Source organism: Gouania willdenowi, chromosome 12 (assembly GCF_900634775.1).
Source record: "Gouania willdenowi chromosome 12, fGouWil2.1, whole genome shotgun sequence".
NCBI classification, from domain to species: domain Eukaryota; kingdom Metazoa; phylum Chordata; class Actinopteri; order Blenniiformes; family Gobiesocidae; genus Gouania; species Gouania willdenowi.
Genome location: NC_041055.1, coordinates 20,940,235 through 20,955,421, shown reverse-complemented (window position 1 = coordinate 20,955,421; position 15,187 = coordinate 20,940,235). Strand labels below are relative to the sequence as shown.

The window sequence follows — 15,187 nt, the reverse complement described above, 5'->3', positions numbered from 1 at the left end:
CCTCGGAGGGAAACATGGTTGAGTCCACTTAAGAAATCATCATTAATTATCAAGTTTCAGAGTAAAATGGATGTCATTATTGCTTTTCTCTATCTCTGTCGTGCTCGGAGATAGGAAAATATGAAGTGAAATATTGCAGGTGGTCACAACAGGAACGCTAAAAGATGTGCTGTTTAGCTGCTTTATAGGTGCTGGACTGTTCAACTTAAAGATTTCTGAGGATAATAACAAACTTAATATTAATGACTCAAAGTTTTTATTGTGACAATACACACACTGGGTATTTAAAAAAAAATAATATGGTTACTTTGTTACAAAAAACAAAGCCAAGAACACATTGACACGCACGTAGTAGAAAAACACATTTAAATGTCAAACATAACTTTCTTTACATTGCGATGAGTCACAGTGAAAGCTGCCTGTTTTTGCTGGTGACGAATTCCTAAATTAGAAAAATGCTTGATGATGACTCATTGTAACAACAGTCTTTATGAATCATCCTCTAGTAAAAAAAAAATGAAAAAAAACAATAAACAGTGTCAATTGGGGGTGAATTCGAACTTGTCTGCAGTGGCGGCCAGATGTGGAGTCAGGGCGAGAGATTTAGTAAAAAAATGACGTCATTGACTTTGTAGAAAAGTGGCTGAAAATGAGGTCCAGCTCATTTTACACCTGGATTATCTCCAAAAGACCAGACATTTCATGTGGGATTGTGTTTCCAACTTTCACCAGAATAAATTGAAACCCCTGTTTGATCTGTCTGGTGCTGCTTTTAAAGGTTCTGTTGGGCTCTGTTGGTGGTCAGTATCCAGCCGATGCCCCCATTTTCCGACTGTCTGAGACGGCCACGATGCAGCTCTTCTCCTTCTTCACCGCGTTGACCACATTGAGAAAGAATTTCCATTTGCCAAGATTGTGTCCGAGAACTCTGAGGCTGTCGATCACCGACTGAGGAAAATAAAACACATAATGATACACACCAGAGTTGGGCTCAATTACATGTTTCAACTCAATTACGATGACGGTGAGCGGCATTTTTTCCGATTACAAATAAAATTTAAATTATTATTATCCCCTGAAAGTCCATTCAAATTACATTCCTAATTACTAAAGTTTAAATTCATTTAATAACAATTACTGAGCCTTTAATAAAAATAAAAAAAGCTTATAAAAGGTAACCTTCCTCTTGTGTTAGCTTTCTGTTAGCACCTCTTATGATAATGGCTCATGTCTTAAATCAGCTGTTTATCATCTCATTTGTTTTTCATCTCTTGATTACCTTGCTAGGCTTCCTGATCATTGAAAATATTGGTATTCATATCTTTATTGTGGGCATCTGGGTCTTTTTTCTATCAGCATAATTGTAATTACTTATCAACTACATGACTACAATTATAAGTGACCTCAACCACGATATACACAAATTAAAACTCAATCTCTTTCCGACAACATCAATAAAAGGTTATTCAAACATGTGATTTGAATCTTATTATAGGGCTGATAAAATACTGCACCTTGTCAAAGCCAGGCTCAAAGTTCACATTGTTCAGCGAATCAATGAACACTATGGGAGCATTAATGGCATCTTTGAGGTTCATTCCCAGCCACAAGTGATTGATTATAGTCTGGAGAAAACAAAGGGAGACTTGGTTGAGCAAACAAACAGGCAAGATGCAGATAAATATGGGGCGCCTATTGTAAAGTTGCACATGCTAAAATAAACAGCAACTTTTCCCAACATTTAGCAACAAGGCACAATTAAAAAACGTACGTGAATTTTGACCAGATTTACAGTAATATTTGTGAAATTTGTCATTTTTTTCTCGTAAAATATAATGTCAACGTTAAATCAAAATGTTAAATCTAAATTTTAAATGTTACATTTAAATATAAATGTTAAATCTAAATTTTAAATGTTAAATCTAAATGTTAAATGTTATGTGTAATTATAAATGTTAAAACAAAATGCAAAATGTGAAATCTAAATGTTAAATTTTAAATCTAAATGTTAAATGTTATGTTTAAATCTAAATGTTAAATCTAAATGCTGAATGTTAAATGTAAATGTTAAATTTTCAATGTTATGTTTAAATCTAAATGTTAAATCCAAATGCTGAATGTTAAATGTAAATATTAAATGTTAAATGTTATGTTTAAATCTAAATGTTAAATCTAAATGCTAAATGTTAAATCTAAAAGTTAAATGTTAAATCTAAATGCTAAATCTAGATGTTCAATGTTAAATCTAAATGCTAAATCTAGATGTTCAATGTTAAATGTTAAATATGAATGTTAAATGTTAAATCTAAATGCTAAATCTAGATGTCCAATGTTAAATGTTAAATTTAAATGTTAAATGTTAAATCTAAATGTTAAATGTTAAATCTAAATGTCAAATGTTAAATCTAAATGTTAAATGTTTAATCTAAATGTCACGGGTGAAACTAATTATTTAGCTAATATGTACATTCACCTGAAGTACCAAAATAAAGTCATTTAGATTTAACATTTATATTTAAATGAAACATTTAGATTTACCATTGAGATTTAGATTTTATATTTAGATTTTACATTGACATTATATTTTTATAAATATATCACAAATTTCACAAATATTGCTGTAAATCTGGTCAAAAGTAACATAAAAAAAAAATCACACGTTTTTTAAACATGGTTTCTTGCTAAATGTTGCAAAAAGCTACTGTTTATTTTAGCATGCGCAACTTTACAATTGGAGCCCCATAGATAAATGAGAAATCCCCAGAGTTTAATTATTGTGTTACCAAGGCCACTGATGTGGTAATCAGACTTCCTCCTGACCCACCAATCACCAGGAAGTCCCCAGACGTCCACTCCACTATCATCGGTGTCATTGAAGACGGGGGCTGTTCACCTGCAGGAGGCCATAATTACGGAGCAGATAAGGGACTGCAGACTTAATGACTGCACGGCTGGTCTGAGCTAATGTGAGCGACTGTACCTGCTGTTAATGTGTCAGCTCGCCCACAGAAGTCAGCCAGCTCGTTGTTGAGAATGATTCCTGTTCGCGGGGAGTAAACAGCTCCTCCGAAGCTGCACATAATAAACACAGCATTCAGGGAATTAAAAAAAACACATTACATGAGAATAGGGGTTGGATTCCCACAGCCAATGTGTCTCCTTACAGCTGGTTTATGGTGCTGGTGGCAGAGACGGACAGTCCGTCTTTATCTATTACAGACACGTGTGTCGTGCCAAAGTGATCTGACGATGGGTTGATGTTTTTGTAGTAGGAATTGTCATGAGTCCGGTTTGGAGAAATCATCTTCCTGATGCGATTAGTGAAGGAGGCATCAATCAGGTGATCAACACTCTGAAAAACATTATAATGTTTGTCACTTTTTACATAAAGGAAGATTTATTTTGCAAAAGCATCGCGTTAGTTCAGGCAGGCACTGAAGTCAAGCTAGTCCAGCCCCTCAGCTGCCAGTAGCTGTAACAACTGACGACATCCATCCGCTAATTCAGTTAATCATCCAGGTGATCATGTTCCATGCTTCCCATTGGTTAGAGTTGGTGTCAGTGGTGCTGTATTTAAACAACGCCAACACGCCTACTCCGGCGCGCTTTGTCCGCAAACGCCTTGCAACCCACTTACCCCCCACCCCAACTCCTCCTCTTCTGTCTAATTAAACAGTGTCTTCAGTTGGCATCTAACGTCTGTGATTCTGTTACTGCTGACCGCTCTCTCTGCTTATGCCTCTCCATGTGGCTCACGGAAGAGCGAGGGGCAGCTAAACTGCATGTTAAATAAAACAATTTGACTAAAGTGATCCTGACTGAACACCATTTTCTTGCCTTTTCAGTAAATTAGTTCATCATTTAGTTCAGGTGATATGAGTAAAATCAAGTGGAGTGGCTTTTCAGTGCTGATACCATTGGTCACAGCCACTCAACTTTGATTTTACTCATATAACCAGAACTATAGAATGAAAAAATACATTTTCAGAAAATCTATTAAAACAGTTGCCTGCGCTGCAAATTAACTCTTCAAATATTAAGGCATAAATAACTCATAAAGGTTGCAGAGGTTGTCATAGTCTGTGCTCAAAGCAAAATTAGAGCATCAAATTAAATTCATCAAAGACAAAGAGAAAGAGAGAGAGCTGTCTTTAGAAAATCCCACTCATTACGGTTTGTTTTTTTTATACACTAATTTAAGCTACTCAACCTAAGCATTCAAAAATGAGCTTTAATACTGCAGGTTTTCTATCACATTAAGCAATTTTTTTTGTTACCATTTCACCAGCAAAATAATACAAAAACAAAGATCAGGTCTGTTGTTGTATTGTATTTTACTTTTTTTTTTTTTTAACTAACATTGCTGATGCACAAGGTTGGTTTTGGCAGTTTTTCAATCTTCTGACGTGTTGTGGGAGTTCAGTTCAGTTATGGTTTAGTTAAAGGGACAAATTCAAATTTTGGGACCGATGTGCTAAGGATCAATAAAGATTGTAATCCTTTGTAAAATGATCATTGTATTCTTCCATATGTCTACGGGACTCTTAACCACAGTGTGTAGTGATGTGAAAATGATTAAATTCATCACAAAATGGAAACGCTGGTGTCCACATACTGTAATCTGCTGTGATTCAGCCAAGGTGCCACATATGAATAGGAATATGAAATAGGAGCAGATGTTTTGCCAACCTTTTTAGAATGAAAAGCTGGATCCCGGATATTTCTCTTTTGACCATTTGCAAACTTGGCCGCTTCGATGTAATGATGGTACGTCTGAGTTTTGTGGTCGCCAACGAAAGAGTTTGGAGTCAATGCAAAACCTGCAGAGAAAACAGTCATTTAGATGTGAAATGTGCATCTTTTTAAGGAACTAGAATTATATTTGTATTACAGTTGATTATAAGTGAAAGTAACGGATTAAAAGTACTCAAGTTACTGTAATTGAGTTGCTTTTATGGGTACTTTTTTGAGTGTATTTCTACATTTCTATTTTTTTAACCGATTATTAACACATTTTAACCTTAGGGGCCAATCTGACCCTTCAAAAAAATACCTCCAGAAAATTATTTTCAGAAAATTCTTGAAAACTGTGTCAGACACTTTGTGTATTTGTCGAATACATAAATAAGTCCTTAATAATGAAACCTTGGCCTCTTCTCTAGCGCCACCATCAGGACAAACTTTTACATTGTAATGAATTCATCTGGAATAGTTTTCATCCAAATTTTCCCAAATTTACTGACAACATTAATGACCACAAGAGTAGTGGTCATTTATAGTTGTGGTGATGATATGACCTTTACTGTAGCGCCACCATCAGGTCAAACTTTCATTTTTAGTAGATCTTAAAAATCTTTCATCCAACTCTTTTCTAATTTGGGGTGAATTATGTTGTTGACCCTCTTTTTCCTTTCATGAACATATCTATTTACTTACTTTCATCTACTTTTTTTGTAACACATTTGGGGTTATTCACTATAAAGTGAATAACTGAGTATAAAGTGAATAACCAGCTTGGGGTCAAAGCGACCCCAGAGGATCACCAATGCGTGCAAAATGCTTTCAGCACATTGAAAAAAATATCATCGTGATAATTTCATGCTTAATCAATTGTTCCCATCAAATTGGGAAAAGTCATGTAATATGAAACAAAAACAACGATGATAAACATACGATGGGGTGAAACTGACCCCAAGGATAACAGGAGGGTTAAAGTGATCAACGGATATTGTAAGTTCTGATTGTTTAAGATTTGGTCTCTTCCTTTTTAAGTTTATACATGAGATGTTTACTGTACGCAAGAGCACCGTACCAAGATTTATTACCGACAATAAACGTGGGGGGTGAAAGTAACAAGTAACTTTTACTTTGAGTACTATATAATTGAGCTACTTTTTACTTGTACTTGAGTATTTTACGTATGACTTACTTGTACTTGTACGTGAGTACAATCTCAATCAACTAACAGTACTTCTACTTGGGTAGGAAATATCAGTACTCTTTATACCTCTGTAGTTGACTTATTTGGCCTAAATGCTCTTCTCAGTTTACAAACCTTGCATAATCTTAAGAATGAATGCGAGCAGGGTGCCCCCAGCAGGCGGGGGTGGGATGTGGATTGTGGTTTCTCCCAGTGGAACAGCCCATGTGTTTTCTACTTTAACCTTGAAAGATTTCAGATCCTCCATGTTCAATGCCCCACCTGAAAAACACATTAAAAAAAAGGGTTACATCAGCTTTTTTGATCAAGTTTGGAGATTTATGTTCACACTGAACATTATCTACGTTCACATTTGACCAACCTGCAGCTTTAATGTCGTGCACTAAATCGTGTCCTATCCTGCCGGCGTAGAATTCATCAGCTCCTTTCATTGCGATGGCTTCCAAAGTTTCTGCGAGTTTAGTGAACTTCAGCGTGTCGCCTTTTCCCAGAACGGTTTTGTTTTTGTTGCACAAAATTCCACTGGAAACACACAGGAGAAGCGCACGCTCAGCAAAACAGCGAGAGGGCGAAAGGAAGACTTACGAGGTCTGACAATAAACAAAATCTGACCCATCCTTATATAGCAGCGTGTGAAAAATGGGGCTTAGATGAACCTTTAGAGGCTTTTAGCTGAACAAAAACATTATATATGGTTCAGGACTATTAATTAGCCTGGTGTAAACTATTGTTGCGTGTGCTACTTGATCCAGTGTTTTAGCTTGTAAATGCAAATATAAACAGAAAAATATTGGGAAAATGTGCTTCTGTCACACCAAATTACGCCTTTTATTCAATGTTTTGTATTTCTCTAACATTAACTGTGTTCCCAAAAACTGACATTTCACAAGCTACATCAGTTGGTGGCAATGAAAGTGGCAATGACCACATTTTCTCAGTCGCTTTTTTTGTTCAACATTTGGAAACCCCCCATGAATGGACAGGCTGTAATCAATCAATTCATCAAGCACTATGCATTATAAACAACACGTCTGACCTCAAACAGGAAGTGGGCCCCAGTGGAACAAGTCACCACTGTCAAATACTGTAAAAAATGATGCCTTCAATAGCTCTGCTTCTCATTTCAAAGGAACAGAAAATGTGTTAGAAGTAGAGGCGAATATAAATGACAAGTTTTTGGCCTTTTTATGTCTTGCAAAAGACCCCTAAATTTCACATCCACAGCGAAAAATAAATGAATAAAAATAGATTTGTAACAGAATGAATTTCAATGTTCTTCCCTGTGCTTGCATGGGATTTCTGCTGGTTCTCCAGTTTTATTCTAAAAGTCCATAAATATGCAGTGGTTGGGCTAATGAGTCTCCTGATTGCAGAATGAATCGGAATGTGAATTGGTTTGTCTGCCTACGTGCATGTGACGGCACTGCATACATGATGGGCACCAGCATGTGCCGAAGAACAATTAGTGATTATTTATTTCTGAGTAAACAATCGTGGAGACACCTTTGAAATGTGGAGATACTGTACGGTACTGAAGACTGAAGACAGAAACAGAGAGAAGCAATTACCCATTTATATACCCCTTAGCAAAAAGTAGTATATTTGAAGTTCATTTTATTAAGTATGCTTGTGTATAAGTATACCAAGTATACTATGGACCATGCACTTGTAGCGTACTAGAAAGTATACTAATGTAATACTTCTTCGGACTAAATTGGAACATTTAGTTCATAAAAGTGTACTTTAAGTTTCCTTTATAAGGTAATTTTAAGTTTACAAAAGTACACTTTTAAGTATACAAGTATACTCATCTACATACTACTAGTATACTAGGTAAATACTTCTAGTGCACATTTTATTTTATTATGAGCTAAGAATAAGTATAAGGTTTAGTATTAAAGTTTAAGCGTAAGTTTAAGTATTAATGTAGACTATTCTTTATACTTTTCAGTATAATCTAAGTATACTTCACTATACTTTTTTAAGTGTATAAAATATAGTATATAAAAAGTAAACTTCAAGTATACTGCCTCAGTTTTAGTATAAAATAAGTATACTTGTAGTTGAACACTTGAATAAAGTATTTTTTGCAAAGGGACATCACCATCAAACAAACAAAAGGCTAATCAGCACCAACACTTTTATTAGGTGTAATGACCTGGATTAATGTGAACCTTCTAATTGGGGTGTTTGGTGCTGCATTCACTGAAAATCAGTAAAGGTGGACAGATTCGTTTAGTGACTGTCTCAGAGGTATATATAAACCTGGATTTAAGAAAACATGTATTTCAACCTCACTATTTAAACATGAAGCTTCTAAACTCCTCAGAGATGTTATATGATCAGAGGCAGCCTGGCTAAACCCTTATGCAACACTTGGGAGTTAAATGGTCAGAATCAATTGTTAACCAGCAGCGTACGTAAAAGTTGCATGAAATTAGCTCCTAGCGCACTAACAATGAGGCTTCATACTTCACATCTGAGGCTGTACATCTGATAAAGCTTGTTTAGATCAGTGGTTCTCAAACTTTTTTTTCGCTCAAGTACCCCGTTTCTCTTATTTCTGAATCCAAGTACCCCGTTTCTCTTATTTCTGAATCCAAGTACCCCGTTTCTCTTATTTCTGAATCCAAGTACCCCGTTTCTCTTATTTCTGAATCCAAGTACCCCGTTTCTCTTAGTTCTGAATCCAAGTACCCCGTTTCTCTTATTTCTGAATCCATGCACCCCCTTTGTCCAACTACAAAGTTTTGCTGAGAAAACTATTTGAAAACAACTATAGAGCCTGATGATGGAATGAACAAGCGATCACAAACATTTAAAAAAAAAATCTAATTTTGTAAATAAGTGGAAATGAACATTATTTAGTGCAGTGGTTCCCAACCATTTTCTTGGATCGTGACCCCATTTTGAAATCAAGAATTTCTGTCGACTTTATTTCTCGAATTAGCTTTTGAAAAATGTAATTGCATTTTAGTTCAACTAGATTTATACAGTAATTCACAAAGTGAAAATAAAGAAATACAAGAATGTGTTTTTTTTCTTTTTAATAAAAAAATAATAATTTTTAAATAATTTTTTTAAAAATCTATTTCAATTTTTCAGAAATTTCAGGCCCCATTTAAACTCCAGGCGACCCCACATGGGGTCCCGAACACAAGGTTGAAAAACACTGATTTAGTAGTGCCTGAATATATATATTCATATAGTTTTTAATCACTTCCGGTCACTTTATTTGTTAATTTTCCACTCTCTTTCTCTCTCTAAAGTACCCCCTGTAGTGCGGTAGTGTTGTGTGGTACACGTACCCCCATTTGAGAAACACTTGTTTAGAGTAATTGTATCGGAGTTGTGTCTCAAAGCAGTGATGTTAGTCTTTACCACAAAGAGGACTTTTCCACATAGTCTTTTACAATGTCAGCCTTCATGAAGTTTGTCAGATAGACTGGGAGGGGAATGCCGTCCCTGGCCATCTGAACTGTTGGCTCAAACAGCTTGGCCCAGGGCAGCTTTCCGTACTGCTTGTGAAGCGTCTCGTAGCCTCGCAGCTCTCCAGGAACACCGATCCACTGTGGGCCTGAGGACAAGATTCAAACTTCTTATAAGATAGGCCAAGATTATGATCGACTTCAATTCATACATGCATTTATAACAGTGTATGGCTTTTTTAACATCTTAAAATTGTAACATTGTAAAAAAAAAAAGTCAACACCTTAAATTACAAACTAAGTAACCTTTGAATATTTCACAACAGTTTGACCAAGAGTAAAAATACAGTAATAATTAGACGTGCAAACGCCAACCAACCCTGATTAATGGATGTATGGATACATATAAGCAGTGGCTATCCGTACCGTTGCCGTATCAATATACCGATATTCCATCCGTACGCAGCGCCCCTATTTGGCCAGTGTAGGTCATTAGTCAGTTTAGGTCCCGTGACTAAGATTAAACCTTACCCTAAACTTAACCCTAACTTTAACCCTAACCCTAAAAATTGTTGCGATGTTTGGTTGTTACCTAACCTTTACCCTAAACCTAACCCTAACCCTGACCCTAACCCTGACCCTAACCCTAACCCTAAGACGCTACGTACGTGTACATTGGTAACCATACCAATAGCACCGGGGGTTGTCTGTACGGCAACCGTACAAATAGACACTTTCATACATTTAGGCCATGGCTATTGATACGGAAATCGCCCCTCATTGGCCAGTTTAAGTGATGTGATAGGTGACCCACGTGACTTAAAGTTCCATCAGTTTTATTTTAGCTCATATTTATTTTTAGCTACCCCGCTATCCCTAATCCTAACCCTAAACCAGGAAATACCCAAAAATGTTTATTTTTTTTGGTATATGTATTTTTAAAGGTGAAATTTGCCACCAGTTAAAATGAAAAAATATATATGACAAAAGCGGGATTCAAACCCATGGCAGCGGAAGGAAGAATTCTTGTGTCCGGCGCCTTAGACCATTCTATTGATATGTTTCTATCAACAGACACTTTGATACAGGTTTATGGATGAAAAGTGCATGATAAGTGTTTCTAACCTACAACCAGAAGTGTAAAAAGTACTGATATATCCTACTCAAGTACAAGTACAAGTAAGTCATACATAAAATACTCAGGTACAAGTAAAAAGTAACTCAATTAAATAGTACTCAAAGTAAAAGTTACTTGTTACTTTTACCCCTCACGTTCATTGTTGGTGATAAATCTTGCCACGGTTCCCTTGCATACAGTAAACATCGCATGTATAAACTCAAAAAGGAAGAGGCCAAATCTTGCATAACTAAATACTTTATTTTTTTTCCACAAAGGCATCTGTATAAAAAAAGGTTTGGCAAAATGTACAATTCGTTTTTAAATAAAATTACACCAATGAATTTAATTCAAAATGAAAAAATTCTCAGGCTCTAACGATAGATACATTTATTAACTCTAATACATACCAGTTGTGTCATGTGGGTAACAACCTAATAGGTAGAAACCACAAGCCGAACCATAGAAAGTGGCTGGGCTTTGATCAGAAATGACGGAAATAAAACAAGAAGACATAGTCATCCACATCCCCCCCCCCCCCCCCCCCCCCGCCAGATTTGTTGTCATTATAACTCACAACCTTTTCCTAAAATATTATCACATCAGAATATAAAATTACTAACTATCTTAAAGAAAAGCTGTCCCCTTTGAAGATACCTAGAACAAAGCAAAAAAAAAAGGCAATAACTCCGGAAAAAATATTTGCGTACTTCTCATTTTCGAACTCCATCAAGGTACTGATACCCTGAAGCCACACCAAATTTGGTTATCCTATCTTAAACAGTTTCTGAGAAAAGCTGTCCCCTTTAATTCAGAGAGAATGGACGGACGCACGGACGGACGGATGGACGGACGGAGCTCAAACCTATATCCCCCTTCCACATTTTGTGGTGGGGGATAAAACTCACAAAAAAAAAACAAACTTAAGTACAAGAAAAATGACTGATTTGGAAATATAAAGTACCTACAAAAGCAACTAAATTACAGGAACATGAGTAATATTTTACTAATCAATCCAGGGACTACGACTTCCTAGTTGTGGGTGCAACTTTCTGTGGAATTATTATATTTTATGAACCACAACTAAGTAAACAAAGAAGTTCAGCAGAGACCTCCAACTTTCATCTCTATCCTTTCACGACAAAAGCACATTATAGGCCTTCTGCTACACCTGCTTTAAACCCTACACAATATTACACTATATATATATATATATATATATATATATATATATATATATATATATACATTAGTCACCATAAGTTATGTAACAAGAACAACTACTGAAACCCATGCATACAGTTTATTGGAAAAAGAAAATAAAAATCCTACCTGTGGAGAAGCTGAAGGTAGTTGGACATTCTTTTAATAAGTTGGCCTTGACTGACCGGGGGACAGTCTCTCTGAAGTTGTAGACCTGATAATGTCCTAAAAAAAAAATCACAAGCTTAGTCAGATGTGAATTTCTAGGACCTAATATTTACAATTCTAGGAAAGAAAAGTGGTTGTCAGAATTGTATTTTCTGTGTCCCATGCCAACTGGAGATGGAAGAAACTAAATGAAGTTGAATGAAATGATATTCCAGATAACTCAGATGTTAACACTTACCAGTTGCACTTCTCACAGTGACTATGGATCCTCCTCCAATCCCCATACTCTGAGGGTTCACCACAGAGGTGCATAAAAGTGCCGCAATGGCTCCATCTACTGCTGAGCCTCCCTGCTGCAGCATCTTCCTGGAAAACATTTTTACACCTATTTATTGGAAATCTCTAAAGATGCAATCAGTCCATATCTGATACACTATACATTTCACCTTTTTCCACCCAGTGACTCTAATGTGGAGCTTCTGATTCAATGGCGGCATGCATAAAACCATGGGGTTCATTAGTTCAGGGTGTGAGATTAATCTGCAGCTGCCATGGGACAAGTTGAAACTGATTTTTTGGTGTTTAAAGTGGATCTCAGGCAACATTCCAGAAACTCACTGATGCATTTTTGTTGGTTTTAGCTGGACGTCTGAGGTGGCCGATCATATTTCATTCTATTCTTTTCAACTCTGATAAATACACTGAAGTTACAGTCCTGATTCTGAATAGTCTTGGTGAGCATTGAATGGGTCTTTTCATTTAGATGTTGGCTGCAGATCAGTTGTGTACACTGAACTATACTGAAGTGGAAAAACCTCAAATTGATTGAACTCTTTTTCAGACACCAAAATGGTTGCTGGTTAGGAACCGAAACAGAAAAGTGTGAAGTATTTGTGTGGACATCTGATTTAAGTGGATGGAGATTATCTTGATTCAAACATTACATTAAATCTGTTCTGTTTCCCTCAATTTTAGGGAACAAGCAGAATTCTCAGGTAGTTGACTCAACTCTGCTGTCGTCCCTATTTCTAAAAAAAGACTCATCTAATCTAATTCATTTCTGCCCAATGACCAACCATCAATTACATATGAAATTCAGATGTTTGTCTTTTTTCTCTGTTTTAAAACTGATTTGACTTTCACACAGATTGTAAAAAAAAAAAAAGTGCATTATTTCAATTATAAACACTATTCAGTGCATTTTAACATGATCTTTCTACATTTCAGAGTGTGTTTTCACATTTAAATTCCTTCATGGGGTCAGGTTGGAGATCTAAGTTATATTTGTGTGCAATTAATGGTCAACAAATGTGAGGAGGTGTTCTTTAATGTTCCATTACCAGGTTTACAGGCCTCGGTGCATCCCAGTCATGTCAACCTGAGCATTTTCATTGTCTTCACTGTGACCTGGGAAATGAACCCCTAGCAAAGGTTTGGCCACAGACAAGGAAAACGCACGGTCGCTGCACAAAGAACACAAAGAACGGAAGTGCTTCACATGCTTCCTGTGATCAAGTGAGTGTCTTCGTTTAGAGACACGGAGGCCGATGCATTGAATGAGTTTCGGTGAAACAACAAGATCATTATCTGTAACACAGAAGTCCTTCTGATGGTTTCAGACATTTGTTTACTTCCTGACACAACAAGGCAGCTGTAATAAATGAATCAGTGTAGAGAGAAACAGTCCTCTGGGTATTATCGGTATTCTTCATCCCATTAAATCTCTTAACCTGCTTATCATATTGCTATGTTCAGCTTTTTTGCCTCACAGCAGGAGAAGAAGCCTATAGATGTGGTCCAGACAAAGTGAATACTGTAAATACAGCAATTTCTGATGGTTTAACGCAGATTGATTGTATATCACTAAAGCACCACATGCCCAAAACCTTTTCTGCTTTACTGTTAATATTAATATAAACCATTTAGTAGTAAAACTAAACTTATATTATTGTACCTACAGTAATAACTATATTAAATTAATTCCTAACTGAACACAAAAAGAATAATGTAATATAAGGTGACTTTTGCTGATGTATCATCTTGAAATCTTGGTGTATCTACCTTAAATTGTGTTGGTATAGCTAATATTGGATTACATTTATTATAGTTTTCTTAAACAATGTCCCTATTATCTTTATATTATAGGAGTACAAATAAATAATTAAATATTCTGCTATTTTAATGGTTAGCCACAATGTATTAAAATGCTAAATTATTGATTAATTCATTGGACAACCAAAATAACAAAGACTCCACATGGCCCAAGTTTTTCTCACATGTTCTTTTAATAACCAAACTTTTTTTTTTTTTTTTAATATTTGCTTAGTTTTTTGTTACACAAATATTTACATTCTAATTTAAAGTTATTCAGTCATTATTTTGTGTCGATGGGAATTTCAGAGATCATTTCAATTAAAGAGATTTATGTTCAAATGTTTTTCAGAATTTAAGAAAGCAGGCATGCATGCAGAGTTAATATATTGGTCAAATGTTGTCAAAAAATGAAGGAAACCATTCATTTGCCCACTTCACTTTTAACATGTACCCCCCCCCCCCCCCCCCCACACACACACACACACACATTTATTACTATTACTAATATTTTATATTGATTATAAATCAGTTCCCTAGTTGAATTCCATGGCTGCATAATTTGCGAAAAGTTTTTTTTTAAAAAAATGTTCTATTTGTTAAACTTTTTTCAAACCTGTTTTTTTTTTTTAATTTATTTTTTTATTATTTATTTCAGCTCAATAAAGTTTTCTGTTAATCTTACCTTCCAATCTCAGAGCAGATGAGTGAGTCTGCAGCTACGGCAGCGTTAGAGAAGCTTCCCTCAGGGCAGTTGCTGTCAATCAGTGATGTGATGCACACACAGATGAGAGCCACAGCTATGATAACACCAGCCAATATCAAGCATCCCATCAGAAAAGGTCTGGGTTTCGCCATTGAGCTTCTGTGTGGAAGTATAGCCTATAGTAACTTAAGTTCACACTGCAGTGCAGACACACTGACAGACTAATCTGCATCTTTGCTCAGTGAGGGTTTTATCTGCTCGTGCTACCCCTCCTCTATCTGAAAACAAATGACAGGGAGTCTTATGACTTACGGGGAAACACCAACCACTTCTTGTATATAGTTTAAAGTGAAAGTAGGCGACTTTTATCACAGTGGGGCCACAAAAATGTGTTTGTTTGATCAGAAGGGCCACATGATCAACATTCCTGTCATCAATTATAATAATGAGTGATCTGAGCATTAATACAGGAAAGACTGTAATTTTGAATACTGTAATTTTGTGTGTTTTTATCTCATTCTGTGCATGATTGT

At 35.9% G+C, this 15,187-nt stretch overlaps 1 protein-coding gene across 1 annotated transcript; it reads right to left on the bottom strand.

Moving 5' to 3' along the window:
• Window positions 1-437: 437 nt before the first annotated feature.
• On the bottom strand, window positions 438-14,861 carry ggt5b (gamma-glutamyltransferase 5b). The gene is made up of 12 exons (XM_028462952.1): window positions 14,634-14,861; window positions 12,096-12,223; window positions 11,819-11,914; window positions 9,323-9,518; window positions 6,303-6,463; window positions 6,056-6,202; window positions 4,690-4,820; window positions 3,165-3,352; window positions 2,981-3,072; window positions 2,784-2,893; window positions 1,515-1,625; window positions 438-948 (listed from the first exon to the last, which is right to left on the bottom strand). Exons 1-12 carry the CDS (start codon window positions 14,804-14,806, stop codon window positions 802-804), a joined length of 1,680 nt encoding a protein of 559 aa, XP_028318753.1. The 5' UTR covers window positions 14,807-14,861; the 3' UTR covers window positions 438-801.
• Between the last annotated feature and the right edge of the window lie 326 nt (window positions 14,862-15,187).